The sequence below is a fragment of the Nomascus leucogenys genome, chromosome 5 (genome assembly GCF_006542625.1).
Source record: "Nomascus leucogenys isolate Asia chromosome 5, Asia_NLE_v1, whole genome shotgun sequence".
Taxonomy (NCBI): domain Eukaryota; kingdom Metazoa; phylum Chordata; class Mammalia; order Primates; family Hylobatidae; genus Nomascus; species Nomascus leucogenys.
The window spans coordinates 19,648,981-19,663,246 of NC_044385.1; the positions used below are offsets into that span (position 1 = coordinate 19,648,981).

General features: G+C 48.4%; 1 protein-coding gene across 1 annotated transcript; it reads left to right on the top strand.

The window, feature by feature from the left end:
* Positions 1-12,941: 12,941 nt before the first annotated feature.
* LOC100586323 (histone H3.1) lies at positions 12,942-13,490 on the top strand. Its single transcript, XM_003275146.4, has one exon. The coding sequence runs from the start codon at positions 13,011-13,013 to the stop codon at positions 13,419-13,421; it is 411 nt and encodes a 136-aa protein (XP_003275194.1). The 5' UTR covers positions 12,942-13,010; the 3' UTR covers positions 13,422-13,490.
* Positions 13,491-14,266: the final 776 nt, after the last annotated feature.

A 14,266-nucleotide genomic window follows, 5' to 3' on the forward strand; every position in this document is an offset into this window, starting at 1 on the left:
AGCACCTTCAGCTAAGGCGAAGAGTGAAAGATGCAGAGGAGGGGAGTTATGGGAAGTAGTGGTGGAGAGGGCCGGCAAGTAAGGCCTGGCATGCAGATTTCACTGGTGCTGTCTCTTGGCTGATAAGCGTCTAAAGTCATCTCACATGACTAAATTGATTCCTTCCTGGTGGAGAGGCAAAGACAACTTTGTCCATTTTGTCCTGTTTTTAGGAAAATAGGGGCGAGCAGAAAGCTTTTTTACATCCGTTGTTTCTCAACAACAGATTATTATTGGCCTTCAGCTCCAAATAATCCATGTGCCAAAGTGGCATCCTTTGGGGAAGAGGTGGCATCCCTTGAGGAGGGGGTGGCACCTTTTAGAGATGGGGTGGCTTCCTTTGGAGAGAGGGTGGTATCCTTTGAGGAGGGGTGGCATTGTTTAAGGACAGGGTGGCATCCTTTGGAGAGGGTGTGGCATCATTTCGGAAGGAGTGGCATCCTTTGGAGGGGGTGGCATCTTTTCGGGAGGGGATGGCACACTCTACAGAGGAGGTGCCATCCTTTGGAGAGCGGGTGGCATCATTTGGGGAGGGAATGGCACCCTTTGGAGAGGAGGGGGCATCCTTTGGGTGGCATCATTTGAGGAGGGGTGGCATCCTTTGGAGAGGGGGTGGCATCGTTTGAGGAGGGCTGGCATCCTTTGGAGAGGGGATAGCATCGTTTGAAGTGGGGTGGCATCCTTTGGAGAAGGTTTGGCATTTTTGAGGAGAGGTGGCGTTGTTTGGGGAGGGGTGGCATCCTTTGAAGAGGGTGTGGCATCTTTGGGGGAGGGGTGGCATCGTTTGGGAAGGGCTGGCATCCTTTGGAGAGAGTATGACATCCTTTGGAAAGTGTGTGGCACCCTTTGGGGAGGGGTGGCATCCTTTGGGGAGGGGTGGCATCCTTTGGGGAGGGGTGGCATCCTTTGGGGAGGGGTGGCACCCTTTGGGGAGGGATGGCATCCTTTGGAGAGGAGTGGCATCCTTTGGGGAGGGGTCGAATCCTTTGGGAGGTGTGGCATCCTTTGGAGAGGGTGTGGCATCGTTTGGGAAGGGTGGGGCATCCTTTGGGGAGGGGGTGGCACCCTTCAGAGAGGGTGTGGCATCATCTGGGGAGGGAGTGGCATCGTTTGAAGAGGGGTGGCATCCTTTGAAGAGGGTATGGCATCCTTTGGAGAGGGTGTGGCATCGTTTGGGGGAGGGGTGGCATCCTTTGGGGAGGAGGTGGCGTCCTTTGGGGAGGATATTCTCCTATCTTTCAAGAGCAATGTACATTGAGTGTGGAATGAAGAATAATGAATTATTGTGACAAAGATTTGGGCTCCTTTAGATTTAATATGGTCCAGCTAATGCTGACTCCCCACCTCTTTAGATGGGATGAATAGCATTCCCTCACTCCTAAACTAAGAATTCCCAAATGAGAGGTGTACTAATTGCACCTGAGCACCCCTCTTTCATTTGGGGGCCCTGTAGCCACTCACAGACCCACAGGCAGGAAAGGCCAATTTGCGGTTGTGGGGTTGTTTGTTGGCAGTTCACCCCCAAATCCTGGCTAATGTGGGAATCCAAGTCCCTGATTTAGTACACTAGAGATATTTAGAAATCTATAATAAAAAGCTGACATTATTTTATTATCCCAATTATCCTAAAAGGAACTTTCTTCTATTCACTGGCTATAAAACTCCTTGAAGTTTCAGGTTCTCATTGATTAGCAGCTTGATTTAGGGGCCAAAGGCTACATAAGGCAGATTTTGATATTTACAAAGTGACTCGCGGTTTTAACCAAATAGAGATCCAACATATGGCTGACCTGGTCTGGAAAGGAGGTAACATTTGCCTAAGAAATTACCCCCAAAACTTAGCAGCTCCAGACAACATACACATATTGTCCCACAGTGTCTGTGTGGCAGTCGGGAATCGCAGTGCTGCCTAGGTGGGGCCTGTGGCCCAGGGGCTGTCAGAAGGCTGCCATCAGCGCTGTCCAGGGCTGGAGTCATCTCAGACCCGACTCGGGCAGAACCTGCCCCCAGGCTCTGGCATTTGACTGTCGGCGGATTCAAGATCCAGTTTTATTTATTTATTTTATTTTTTTACTTTATTTAATTTGTTTTTTGAGGTGGAGTCCCCAGTCTGTTGCCCAGGCTAGAGTGCAGTGGCGTAATCTCGGCTCACTGCAACCTCCGCCTCCCATGTTTATGGAATTCTCCTGCCTCAGCCTCCCAAGTGGCTGAGATTACAGACGTGCCACCACACCCGACTAATTTTTGTATTTTTAGTAGAGATGGAGTTTCACCATGTTGGCCAGGCTGGTCTCGAACTCCTGACCTCAGATGATCCACCTGCCTCAGCTTCCCAAAGTGCTGGGATTACAGGCATGAGCCACCGGGCCCGGCCAAGATCCACTTTTAGATTCATTCCTGTGGGTTTCTGTTCTGGGCTGCACACAGCCTGGCCGCCAGCTTCCCCAGACGGAGCCACCCAGGGAGAGCAGGAGGGAACCCCTGGTCTTTCTATAACCTAATCCCGCAAGTGTCATCACTGCTGTCAGAACCCGCCCACAGGCACAAACACCAGGAGACAGGAATCCTTCGGGCATTTTAGAGGCAGCTGACCGCAGGGGATTCCCTCAAAGGCCCATGGCTAAGTTTGTTTGACAACCGTGATCAGGGGTCTGTTTTGCAGTTTGTGGTGATTCTGAGATCTCACATCTACAGTGACTGTGTGCTATAGGCTGAATTATGTCACACCCCAAAATTCATATGAATATTGGAAATAAATATGTCCTGGCCCCCATCACCTCAGAATGTGACCTTATTTAGAGATAGGGTGTTCGCAGAGGTAGCTGAAAGGAGGTCATTAGGGTAGGTCCTAATCCAGTGGGACTGGTGTCCTGATAAAAGGGAAATTTGGACACAGAGACACGCTCAGAAGGAAGACAATGTGAGGAGCCACAGAGAGAAGACGGCCACCTGCAAGCCAAGAAGAGAGACCTCAGAGGGTACCAGCGCTGCCCACAGGGTGATCTGGACTTCCCACCTTCAGGGCTGCATGACAATAAATGGGCTTTGGTTTAACCCACTGTATTTGTGGTAATGTGTTATGGCAACAACAGAAAATGAATGCAAAGTCTGTTTTAGAGGTAGCCAGGATAGTTTGGGTTAATAGAGCCTTCTGGAATTCTTTTTTTTTTTTTGAGACGGAATCTTGCTCTGTCACCCAGGCTGGAGTGCAGTGGCATTATCTCTACTCACTGTGACCTCTGCCTCCCGGGTTCAAGCAACTCTCCTGCCTCAGCTTCCTGAGTAGCTGGGATTACAGGCACGAGCCACCACGCCCAGCAAAGTTTGGTATTTTTAATAGAGACGGGGTTTCACTATGTTGGCCAGGCTGGTCTCGAACTCCTGACCTCGTGAACTGCCCTCCTCGGCCTCCCAAAGTGCTGCGATTACAGGCATGAGCCACCGTGCCCAGCCGGCTTCTGGAATTCGTAAGAATAGACAGGGCATACTGAAGCCCTGTCTAGACAACATTTTCGTTGGCATTATGAATTGACGGTGCACAGTTAACTGCTAAATACACATAATCTGTGTAAAGAAGGAGAAAGTTACTACATAAGAGCTTCAGCACTCTTAAAAGTAAAATACAAGATACTTAAAAGTAAAACACACTTTTACCTTACTGTGCTCATCCAGGCTGTATCCATTTAGTACAGTTCCAGGTGAGGACACTGATTTCTATCGAGTAGCCTTTCTGGGATTTCTAAGACTCAGGAGAGGACGTAAGATTGCATACTCTGTGTCAATAGTTCAGCCTTTCAGAAAGAATGAAATTCCTCCTCATCTGCATTCCCTCCTTTCAATCAAGAATCCCATCATAGTTACCATGTTATTATATCATACCATTGAGGGGCAGGAGGGGGTCGGCCCGAGTGCACAAAATGACAGTCACACTAGGAGCTGGTATTGTCAGCTATTCCCCTTGTTTTTTCTTACTAACATTTTCTCTCCACATTTTTGTCTTTTAGATTCAGAAATCCCTGTGCCAACTAGAACCCTTTGAAACTAACCCTGACTATCATCAACAAGGAATGTGGCTGCTTCCATAGCATATTTGAAGTACAGAACTCAAGAAAATGCTTCCTATTGATGGAATTTGTTAGACCACCACACTTCCTGGGAATTCAGTTTTCTTCCATTAAATTCATCAGACTCAGGTGGAATTGAATTGAGCGTCTCTCACAAGCTTTAGGCTGGCAAAAAGAGCTGACACTGCCAACTACAGCTTTTACTGCAAATACAAGCTGCTTCCTTGCAGCTGGGGAACTTAGTGGAGACGTGCACACTTGTGGACACTAGGTGCATGATGGGGGAGCCTGTAACCCGCCCCTGATTATTCTGAACACAAACCACATCTAGCGGTGAAGTTCTCCTCCTAGGTGGAGAAATGGAGTTTCAGTGAAGACAAGGCATTGCCTTGCAAAGGTCATTTGCACAGCTGGTCCCATTTATGGCTTACATTCAAATGAGGGCTTAGAGAAATCCAGCATCTGATTGGATTAAAGTGCACATTTAAACAAGATGCTGCCAGTTCAGCTCTCTAATTGGACCAAACCACTGCAGGATGTCAGTCAATCAGAATGCACATACCAGCCTGCCAAGCACTCTCCACCGCCAGAATGAAGCGGCGCTACTCTCAGGAATGGGAGGGCTTGTCACCATTGGGAAATCTGTAAATGTGACTCATTATGTTCACAAATTTTGAAAAGTAAAAATTCTTAGTTCTAAAATTATTTTTGCTAATATTGGATAGTTATCTTTTTAATAGCAAAGTTTGAATAAAATAAATTGATCATTTCTTATTATGATAAAACAACGCACACCAAACCCCAGCATCCTGTGTGATGATGAAATACATCCTTCCTCAGTGAGAAGGAAGCCCAGGATTACCCGGAGCAGAAGCTTCGGGAGCCTTTAACTGGCAGGAAATCTCCAGCCATCAGTGTGGAACAGCCTGAGAGTAAGAATTTCCTGGGGACTGAAGGTGTTTCCATTTTGGGAATTTTAATTTTTTTCAATTTGTGGAAAATTGAATTCCAAAAGTGTGGGTGTGGGTGGCCCACTCTTTTCTTGGTTTTTACCTGTAGGAAGCCCACTAGGTTCTCTTGATGCAATAGAAAAGACCCCTCCAGGCTGTGGCAGGAAGTGGGAAAGCAACCTTGGTGAAGTATCCCCAGGACATGCCCCCAAGAAAGGCCTGCCCTCCGGGGGAGAGACACTAACAGGCTTAATCCAGCTGGGGAAGGTGTGACCCCCAAATGTCTGAGACAGGTCTCAATTAGTTTAGAGAGTTTATTTTGCCAAGGTTGAGGATGTGTATCTGTGACACAGCCTCAGGAGGTCCTGACGACATGTGCCCAAGGTGGTCAGAGCACAGCTTGGTTTAATACATTTTAGGGAAATATGAGACATCAATCATTATGTGTAATATGTACATTGGTTCAGTCTGGAAAGGTGGGATAACTCGAGGCAAAGGCGGGACAATTTGAAGCAGGGAGGGGGCTTCCAGGTCATAGGTAGATAAGAGACAAATGGTTGCATTGCATTCTTTTGAGTTTCTGATTAGCCTCTCCAAATGAGGCCATCAGATATGCATTTATCTCAGTGAGCAGAGGGGTGACTTTGAATAGAATGGGAGGCAGGTTTGCCCTAAGCAGTTCCCAGCTTGACTTTTCCCTTTAGCTTAGCGATTCTGGGGCCCCAAGATTTATTTTCCTTTCAGATTTATTTTCCTTTCCCAAAAGGTAGTCCCTCCACTTCAGCCACCTCTAGCCTTAAGGAGACAAAAGCAGCTAGGAAACACCTGTGAAGGTCACAGTCCAGGGGCACAGGCCAAGTAAGAGGCTGAGATTTCATCATAACACTATGGAATGCTTCCTCCATCCCACGCTGGCCACCACGCCATAAGGCTCCAGCTGAGTACAGTCTGACAGAAAGAGCTACTGTTGATGAAAAGAGTCAAACTCTGTAAAATATTTTAAGAGATTTATTCTGAGCCAAATATGAGTAACCATGGCCCATGACACAGCCCTCAGGAGGTCCTGAGAACATGTGCCCAAGGTGGTTGGGGTACAGCTTGGTTTTATATATTTTAGGAAGCCATGAGACATTAATCAAATATTAAGAAATATATTGGTTTGGTTCAGAAAGGCAGGACAACTCAAAGCAAGGGCTTCCAGCTATAAGTAAATGTAAACATTTTCTGATACATAATTGGTTGAGTTTGTCTAAAGACCTGGGATCGATAGAAAGGAAATGTTCAGGTTAAAAATAAAGGATTGTGGAGACCAAGTTTTATTGTGCAGAGGAAGCGCTCAGATAGCCAACTTCAGAGACAGCAGGTTGTAAATGGTTTCTTATGGGACTTAAAAGGGTGCCTGGCTCTTAGTTGATTATCTCCTGGATCTGGAAAGAAAGGAAGGAAAACAAAGGGGAAAGGGGATTCTCTATGGAATGTGGATTTTTCCCACAAGAGATTTTTCAGGGCAATTTCAAGGCATGGCAAAGAAATATATTTTGGGGTTGAATATTTTTTCCTTGTCTCAAAATTTTATGCCAGAGTCAGATTGAAAAGTCAGTCACAATATATAGGGTCAAATAAAACCCATCTGATGAGAATTTATGGTTTGTAGGGGTTGACTCCCTAGACCCTGTTGGTGGGAATTTGGGTAAGATAAAAGGTCAGCGCTTAGTCCTAACTATGATACACCGGACAGTGTGTGAAGGAGCTCTTAGGGAAGTTTAAAGTCAGGAGGGGAGATGAGAACAAGAACCCTAGGAAAACAAAGCTTCGGGTACCTATGGCTATAATAAACATGAAAAAGAGCCCAATTTCGAGCCAGATGATGTAAATGCTCACACTAACGGCCTATGTTCCCGATTTTTTTTTTTTTTTTTTTAACAGGGACTCACTCTGTGGCCCAGGCTGGGGTGCAGTGGCACAGTCACAGATCACCGCAGACTCAAACTCCTGGGCTCAAGCGATTCTCTCACCTTGGCTTCCCAAAGTGCTGAGATTACAGGCACACACCAACATGCCCAGCTAAGTTTTTTTTTTTTTAACTTTTTTTTTTCAACTTTTTTTTTTCTTTTAGAGACGGGGTCTTGATATGCTGCCCAGGCTGATCTTGAACTCCTGGCCTCAAGCAGTCCTTCTACCTTAGTCTCCCAAAGTGTTGGCATTACAGGCATGAGCACCACCCCCAGCCATACCAGAGTTCTTATTACCTGATACATTATCTCCAGCTTCAACACAAAATGACAAGACGTGCCAAAAGGCAAGAACACACAATCGGAAGAGACAAACGAGAACCAGAAACAGACTCACATGGACCATTCCTGATGTCAGTGTTTACTGAGTGCCTACTGGGTGCATGGTGCAGGTGTGGGAGTTATTTGGGGTCATTGTGACCTGGGCAGCTAACAGGCCATTTGCAACAATAAGAACACAGCACATTTGCCAAGTGCCTATGTGGGCCTTGTGCTGGCACTATCACTGGGCCTAGGGGGCATCAGAGTTTGGCTCCTTCTCTTTTTTTTTTTTTTTTTTTAGGCAGGGTCTCGCTCTGTTGCCCAGGCTAGAGTGCAGTGGCACAGTCTCAGCTCACTGCAACTTCAACTTCCCAGGCTCAAGGTATCCTCCCACCTCAGCTTCCCAGGTAGCTGGGACTACAGGTGCATGCCACCACGCCCGGCTATTTTTTCGTATTTTTTGTAGAGACGGGGTCCCACTACGTTGCCCTGATCTCAAACTCCTGAGCTCTAGCCATTGCTGGCCTTGTTCTCCCAAAGTGCTGGGATTTATTGCAGGCATGAGCTACCACTCCTGACCATGAAGCAGGATAGTGTTATTAAAAGTAGACTTAGGTTGTAAATGTGTATTACAAATTCCAGGGCAATCATGAAAACATTGAGAAAGAAGTATAATTGATATGCAGAGAGAAGATGGAGTTTTATTACAGTGCAGTCATGGCAAATATCTTTGAAGACCCTTAACACCCATCATGACTTTGAAATGACAGTAGCTACAAGTACTTCCCAATTCAAATGTTATTTAATGCATTCATAAAGATGCACATTTATAACTCTATGACAAGTTAATTTTATGTTTTCACAATTTATTTCAATATAATTGATTTCCTTTGTATTAATAATTTTTAAATTTTTTGTGCATTTAAAAACTTTTTGGCCTGGCATGGTGGCTCATGCCTATAATCCCAGCATTTTGGGAAGCTGAGGTGGGTGGATCACTTGAGGTGAGGAGTTCGAGACCAGCCTGGCCAACATGGTGAAACCCTGTCTCTACTAAAAATACAAAAAAAAATTAGCCGGGTGTGGTGGCGAGTCCCTGTAGTCCAAGCTACTAAGGAGGCTGAGGCAGGAGAAGTGCTTGAACCCAGGAGGCAGAGGTTGCGATGAGCAGAGATCACATCACTGCACTCCAGCCTGGGTGACAGAGCAAGACTCCGTCTCAAAAAAAAAAAATCTTTCTAAGACAGAATCTATAGACTTTATCAAGCTGCGATAGGGGATCATGGGACAACAAAAAAAGCTTATGGTGTGAGGAATTCTTGCCATCTATTCAAACTGAATGCATGCGGCCTCGACAGACCAGTTCCTTGGGGGGAATGTTTGTATCTCACATTCTCTTCAGTTTGCAGAGGAAATCTCTCCTCTTGGGAAGTTTTCAGGGGACATTTTTCTCTAGGTCTTGGTCCTCCTGGGGGTTTGAATGACATAGAACTCAATGACTGGAGATCAAGAAAATGAACTGTTCAGCTGATCATCTAAAAAGAGCTTTTACATGTAATATAGAGGCTGTTTTCAAGCCTTGCCAGGGGTGGGTGGGTCCACATTTAGGCAGCCCTTCATTCTTGTGCTTCGTGTGAGTGCATTTGTTTGCTCAGACACATAGAACCAGGTGGCATCCTGTGCTATGTCTGGGTGGTTTGGGGGCTCAAAGCCCCTGAGAATCTAAAAGCAAAAGCCCTTATGACTGGAAAAGTGAGGTCGCAGACATGTGCCCAAAACCTATGAGCCTCTTGGCTGCACTTGGAGAACTGGCCAAGCCTGTGCCACGCTCCACAGAGAGGCCTGGGCAAAGTCATGAGGCAGAAAGGGCTGCTTTGCAGGTGCTCCTGGGGAGGTTGCAGCAGGTGCCTGGAATCCATCATCCGCCCATCATCAGCCCCATTAGCCCTAAGGACACCTGGAGAGTCCCAAGGCTGCCTCTCTTGAGTGAGGGACAGCTCCAGGAAGATGGAACATGTCCAAATCCTCACAGGCAGTTAAAGGGTTGAGCAGCATCTGGTCTGGCCAGGTCAGACCCCACATCATTTACACCAGGGGCAAACCTGGGTGGGCTTCACAGGTGGATGGTCCTAGGGTCCTTCCACCTGTCTGCCCAGCCAACCAGACCCGATGAGCAGAGGGAAGCAGGCCTTCTGTGTAACAGCCACTGTCCAATAAAAAAACCAATCCAGACTTAGTAAGGAGAGATGTTTATGCAGAAGGATATTGCAATAGGAGATACCGGAATACTGCAATAGGGAGAAAGCATTGACCTTAAAGTCTGCAAGCTCCCAAAGGTGACGCAGAGAAGGAGTTTTCTCATATAGGGAGGAATGAATGAGGCTGGAAAGAACCATGTCTGGGGAAGTGGGATGAAGGGTGGCTGAGGGGACAAGAGATTGAGGATACTTTACCCTGAGCCTGGCCTGCTCCAGGAGGGGCCAAACATCAGGGCCTTGGGGGAGGGGAGAAGCTGAACCAAGGCTGGGCAAACAAGCACCTTGTGTGGATTGACCCATGGGGACAAGGAGTTCAGGTAATCATTGATAAGGCAAAGATGGCAATGTAGTGGGTGCTATAGTTTGAATGAGGTGTTTGTCTCATTAATTCTCATGTTGAAATTTAATCTCCAGTGTTGGAGGTGCAGCCTGGTGGGAGGTGCTTGGGTCCTGGGGGCAGATCCTTCATGAATAGACTCCTGCCCTCCCTTGTGGGGAGTGGAGTTCTTGCTCTATTAGTTCCTGCCAAAGCTGGTTGTTAAAAATAGCCCAGCACCCCCTCCTGTCTTTTTCCCTGTGACCTCTGCACACAGGGGCTCCCCCTTCATCTTCCATCACGAGTGGAGGCTTCCTGAGGTCCTCACCAGAAGCAGATGCTGGAGCCTTGCTTCTTATACAGCCTGCAGAACCATAAGCCAAAAAAAGTTTTGATAAATTACGCAGCCTCTGGTATTCCTTTACAGCAACGCAAAACAGACCAAGACAGTGGGCCTGTCATGCGTCAACAAGCGGCGCTGTAGGGGAGGCAGAATTCTACCTCCATTATCTTAGGGTCCAGGGTGAGCCCAAGAATTAGACTGACATTAGAGAGATGAGCAGGAGAAAAACATACAGTTATTTAATACAAATTTAATGTGGCACAGGAGCCCTCATAAGGAAATGAAGACACAAAGAGGCAGTTAGAGTCACTAATATATAGAGGTGGACAAACACCAGTAAGTTGTCAGATTTGATAAGGCCACGGGGCTTGGGTGAGGATAGTTAATGGGGTGAAGAAATGACTAGGTCAAAATGCTTACACACTACACACTAGGTTGAACAAAGAGTAGTAACTGTGGCAACAACTAGGAAGGTAAGGGTTAGTTTAATAAAGTTTGTATAGATTTCTCTTGGCTTCTATCTTAGTCTGTTTCGTGTTGTTAAAGGAATACCTGAGGCTGGATGATTTATTAAAAAAAAAAGGTTTATTTGGCTTATGGTTTCGCAGGCTGTACAGGAAGCACAGTGGCTGGGCGCAGTGGCTCAGGCCTACTCGCTACTCAGGAGGCTGAGGCAGGAGAGTCGCTTGAACTTCCCAGGAGGCGGATGTTGCAGTGGGCTGAGATCACATCACTGCACTCCAGCCTGGGCAACAGAGTGAGACTCAGGACAAAAATTAAAAAAAAAAAGCATAGTGGCCGGGCACGGTGTAATCCTAGCACTTTGGGAGGCCAAGGTTGGGGGATCAGTTGAACTCAGGAATTCAAGACCAGCTTGGGCAACATAATGACAGCCCATCTCTACAAAAAATTTAAAAATTTAAAAATTAGCTGGATGTGGTCCCAGCTACTTGGGAGGCTGAGGTAGGAGGGGCCTGGGCAACAGAGCAAGATGAAAAAAGGAGGGGAAGGGAGGGGAGGGGAGGGGAAAAGAGAAAAAGGAAGGAAGGGAGGGAGTGAGGAAGGGAGGGAAGAAGAAAGGAAGGGAGGGAGAAAGGAAGCAAGCAAGCACAGGGCCCACCTCTGCTTCTGGTGAGGGCCTCTGGCTGCTTCTGCTCATGGTGGAAGGTGAAGGAGAACCCATGTGTGTGCAGAGGTCACAGGGCTGCCTCCAGAGAGGAAGCCAGAGAGAGAAGGGAGAGGGGTGCCAGGCTCTTTTCAACAACCAGCTCTTCAGGGAACCAACAGAGTGAGAACTCACCCTAAAGGAGGGCAGGATTCTATTCAGAGGGTGACACCCCAGGACCCACACACCTCCCACTGGGCCCCCACCCCGGGGGCTCCAACTTTAGGGATCAAATTTCAACTTGAGAGTTGGAGGAGATTTGGAAGCTTCCACCTCCCGTCCTTGATGATAAGAACATTCCCTTCCTTTTACTATAAGGAGAACATCTTTCATATGGGAATTTCATCTCTTGTCTTTAAGAAATAACAAGAAATTCAGAATGATCTTCCTACACCTGCTTCTTCTTCTTCTTCTTCTTTTTTTTTTTTTTTTTTTTTTGAGTGCCTTTTTCTCAGAATAGTCAATATGCCAGAAAGGCATATCTTTACCTTCTTCAGCAACCTAAAGCTCATCTGAGCCATACAGGGAAGGGAGTTCTTTGCAGGTCATAAAAAGTGGAAGATTCCTTTAACTCTGGCTGGATCCCAGAGCTTTGTCACTGTGTAAAAGTGGAATGCCGGCCGGGTGTGCTGGCTCACGCCTGTAATCCCAACACTTTGGGAGGCCGAGGCGGGTGGAACATGAGGTCAGGAGACGGAGACCATCCTGGCTAACATAGTGAAACCCCATCTCTACTAAAAATACAAAACAAAATTAGCCAGGCGTGGTGGCAGGCGCCTGTAGTCCCAGCTACTCTGTAGGCTGAGGAGGAGAATGGCGTGAACCCGGGAGGCGGAGCTTGCAGTGAGCCGGGATTGCGCCACTGCACTCCAGCCTGGGCGACAGAGGGAGACTCCGTCTCAAAAAAAAAAAAAAGTGGAATGCCAGCTGGGCCTGGTGGCTCATGCCTGTAATCCCAGCACTTTGGGATGCCAAGGCAGGTGGATCACCTGAGGTCAGGAGTTCGAGACTAGCCTGGCCAATATGGTGAAACCCCCTCTCTACTAAAAACACACAAAATTAGCCAGGCATGGTGGTGGACACCTGTAATCCCTGTAATCCCAGTTACTCGGGAGGCTGAGGCAGGAGAATCGCTTGAACCTGGGAGGTAGAGGTTGCAGTGAGCAGAGATCGCGCTATTGCACTCCACCCTGGGCAACAAGAGTGAAACCCCATCTCAAAAAATAAAAAAATGAAAAAATAAAAAAAGTGGAATGCCATGTGCTGGCTTGTGGAATGCTCTTCCCACCCAACTCACGGGGAAGGGAGAAAAGGAGCTCTGAGAAGACATGAGGAAGCTTGTGCTGGAGAGAGATGATCCCCACCACCGCGGCCTACCCGCATCAACCCTTCACAATGCTGGTGCCAGCTCTGGTGGCCACGACCTACAGGCACGAATATAAGGGAGAGGCGGCTGAGTGGAGTACCCTGTGGGCCAATCAGAGAGCAGTGGGCCATCACGCCACCTGAGGCCAGCCAATGGGAACGCGGCAAGCTCTATAAAAGCGGGCAATCCGCTGAGGTCTGGGCCGACGACGTAGCGGGGGCAACAGTTCCAGACCGATGGCGCGGACCAAGCAGACTGCGCGGAAGTCGACGGGTGGCAAGGCGCCGCGCAAGCAGCTGGCTACCAAGGTGGCTCGCAAGAGCGCACCCGCCGCTGGCGGCGTGAAGAAGCCGCACCGCTACCGGCCCGGCACGGTGGCGCTTCGCGAGATCCGCCGCTACCAGAAGTCCACTGAGCTGCTAATCCGCAAGCTGCCCTTCCAGCGGCTGGTGCGCGAGGTCGCTCAGGACTTTAAGACCGACCTGCGCTTCCAGAGCTCAGCCGTGATGGCACTGCAGGAGGCGTGCGAGTCTTACCTGGTGGGGCTGTTTGAAGACACCAACCTGTGTGCCATCCATGCCAAACGGGTCACCATCATGCCTAAGGATATCCAGCTGGCACGCCGTATCCGCGGCGAGCGGGCCTAGGAGGGCCATCTCGCCACCTGAGAGGTTGTGCAACGTTCACCCCAAAGGCTCTTTTAAGAGCCACCCACCTGGTCGGAAGAGTTGCTGTAGCAAGCCAGGCTCTCGGGTTTCGGGGGGTTCCTTCCGCTGGCCGGTGCCGGCTTCCCTACTTCTGATTAGGGTGGGAGGCTGGCAAATCCTGTGTTCACCCTGTCCAGTTAGGAGGCCAGCTGCTCACACGTGTTACTTCTCAGCCTGTCTCCAGTTACACATCCAGCTAGTAGTGTGTGGGGCTAACTTGGCCTATCTCTTTAGATAATTCAATCATGGTTGGTCTGTTTTGGGGATGGGGTGTTGAGGGTAGCCCAGCTGGCCTATCTCCAGTTAGGTAAGCAACCCCAGCTAGTTGTGTCAGCTCAGCCTGTCTACAGTTAGGTTTGAAGGCTGGCTGGTCTTGTGTGTTCTCAGCTCAGCCTCTTTCAAATTAGGTTACAAGTCCTGCGTGGGTGTGTGTGTGTGTGCACGCAGCTTGTTTCCAGCGAGGCTACCAATCCAGCTAGTCTTCTGCCTTGACAGCCCATCTGTTGTTAAGGCCAGCAAGTAGTACGTGTTATCTTGGCCTATTTTCAGTTAGAAGGCCAGCTACTTCACCAGCGTGGCAGCTCACGCCTGTAATCCCAGCACTTTGGGAGGCCGAGGCGGGTGTATCACCTGAGGTCAGGAGTTCCAGACCAGCCTGGCCAACATGGTGAAACCCCATCTCTACTAAAAATACAAAATTAGCCGGGTGTGGTGGCACATGCCTGTAATCCCAGCTACTTAGGAGGCTGAGGCAGGAGAACTGCTTGAACCCAGGAGGTGGAGGT

What these genes read in the sequence shown, in the direction of transcription:
- LOC100586323 (XM_003275146.4), top strand. Translation starts at nt 13,011, where the DNA reads ATGGCGCGGACCAAGCAGACTGCGCGGAAGTCGACGGGTGGCAAGGCG.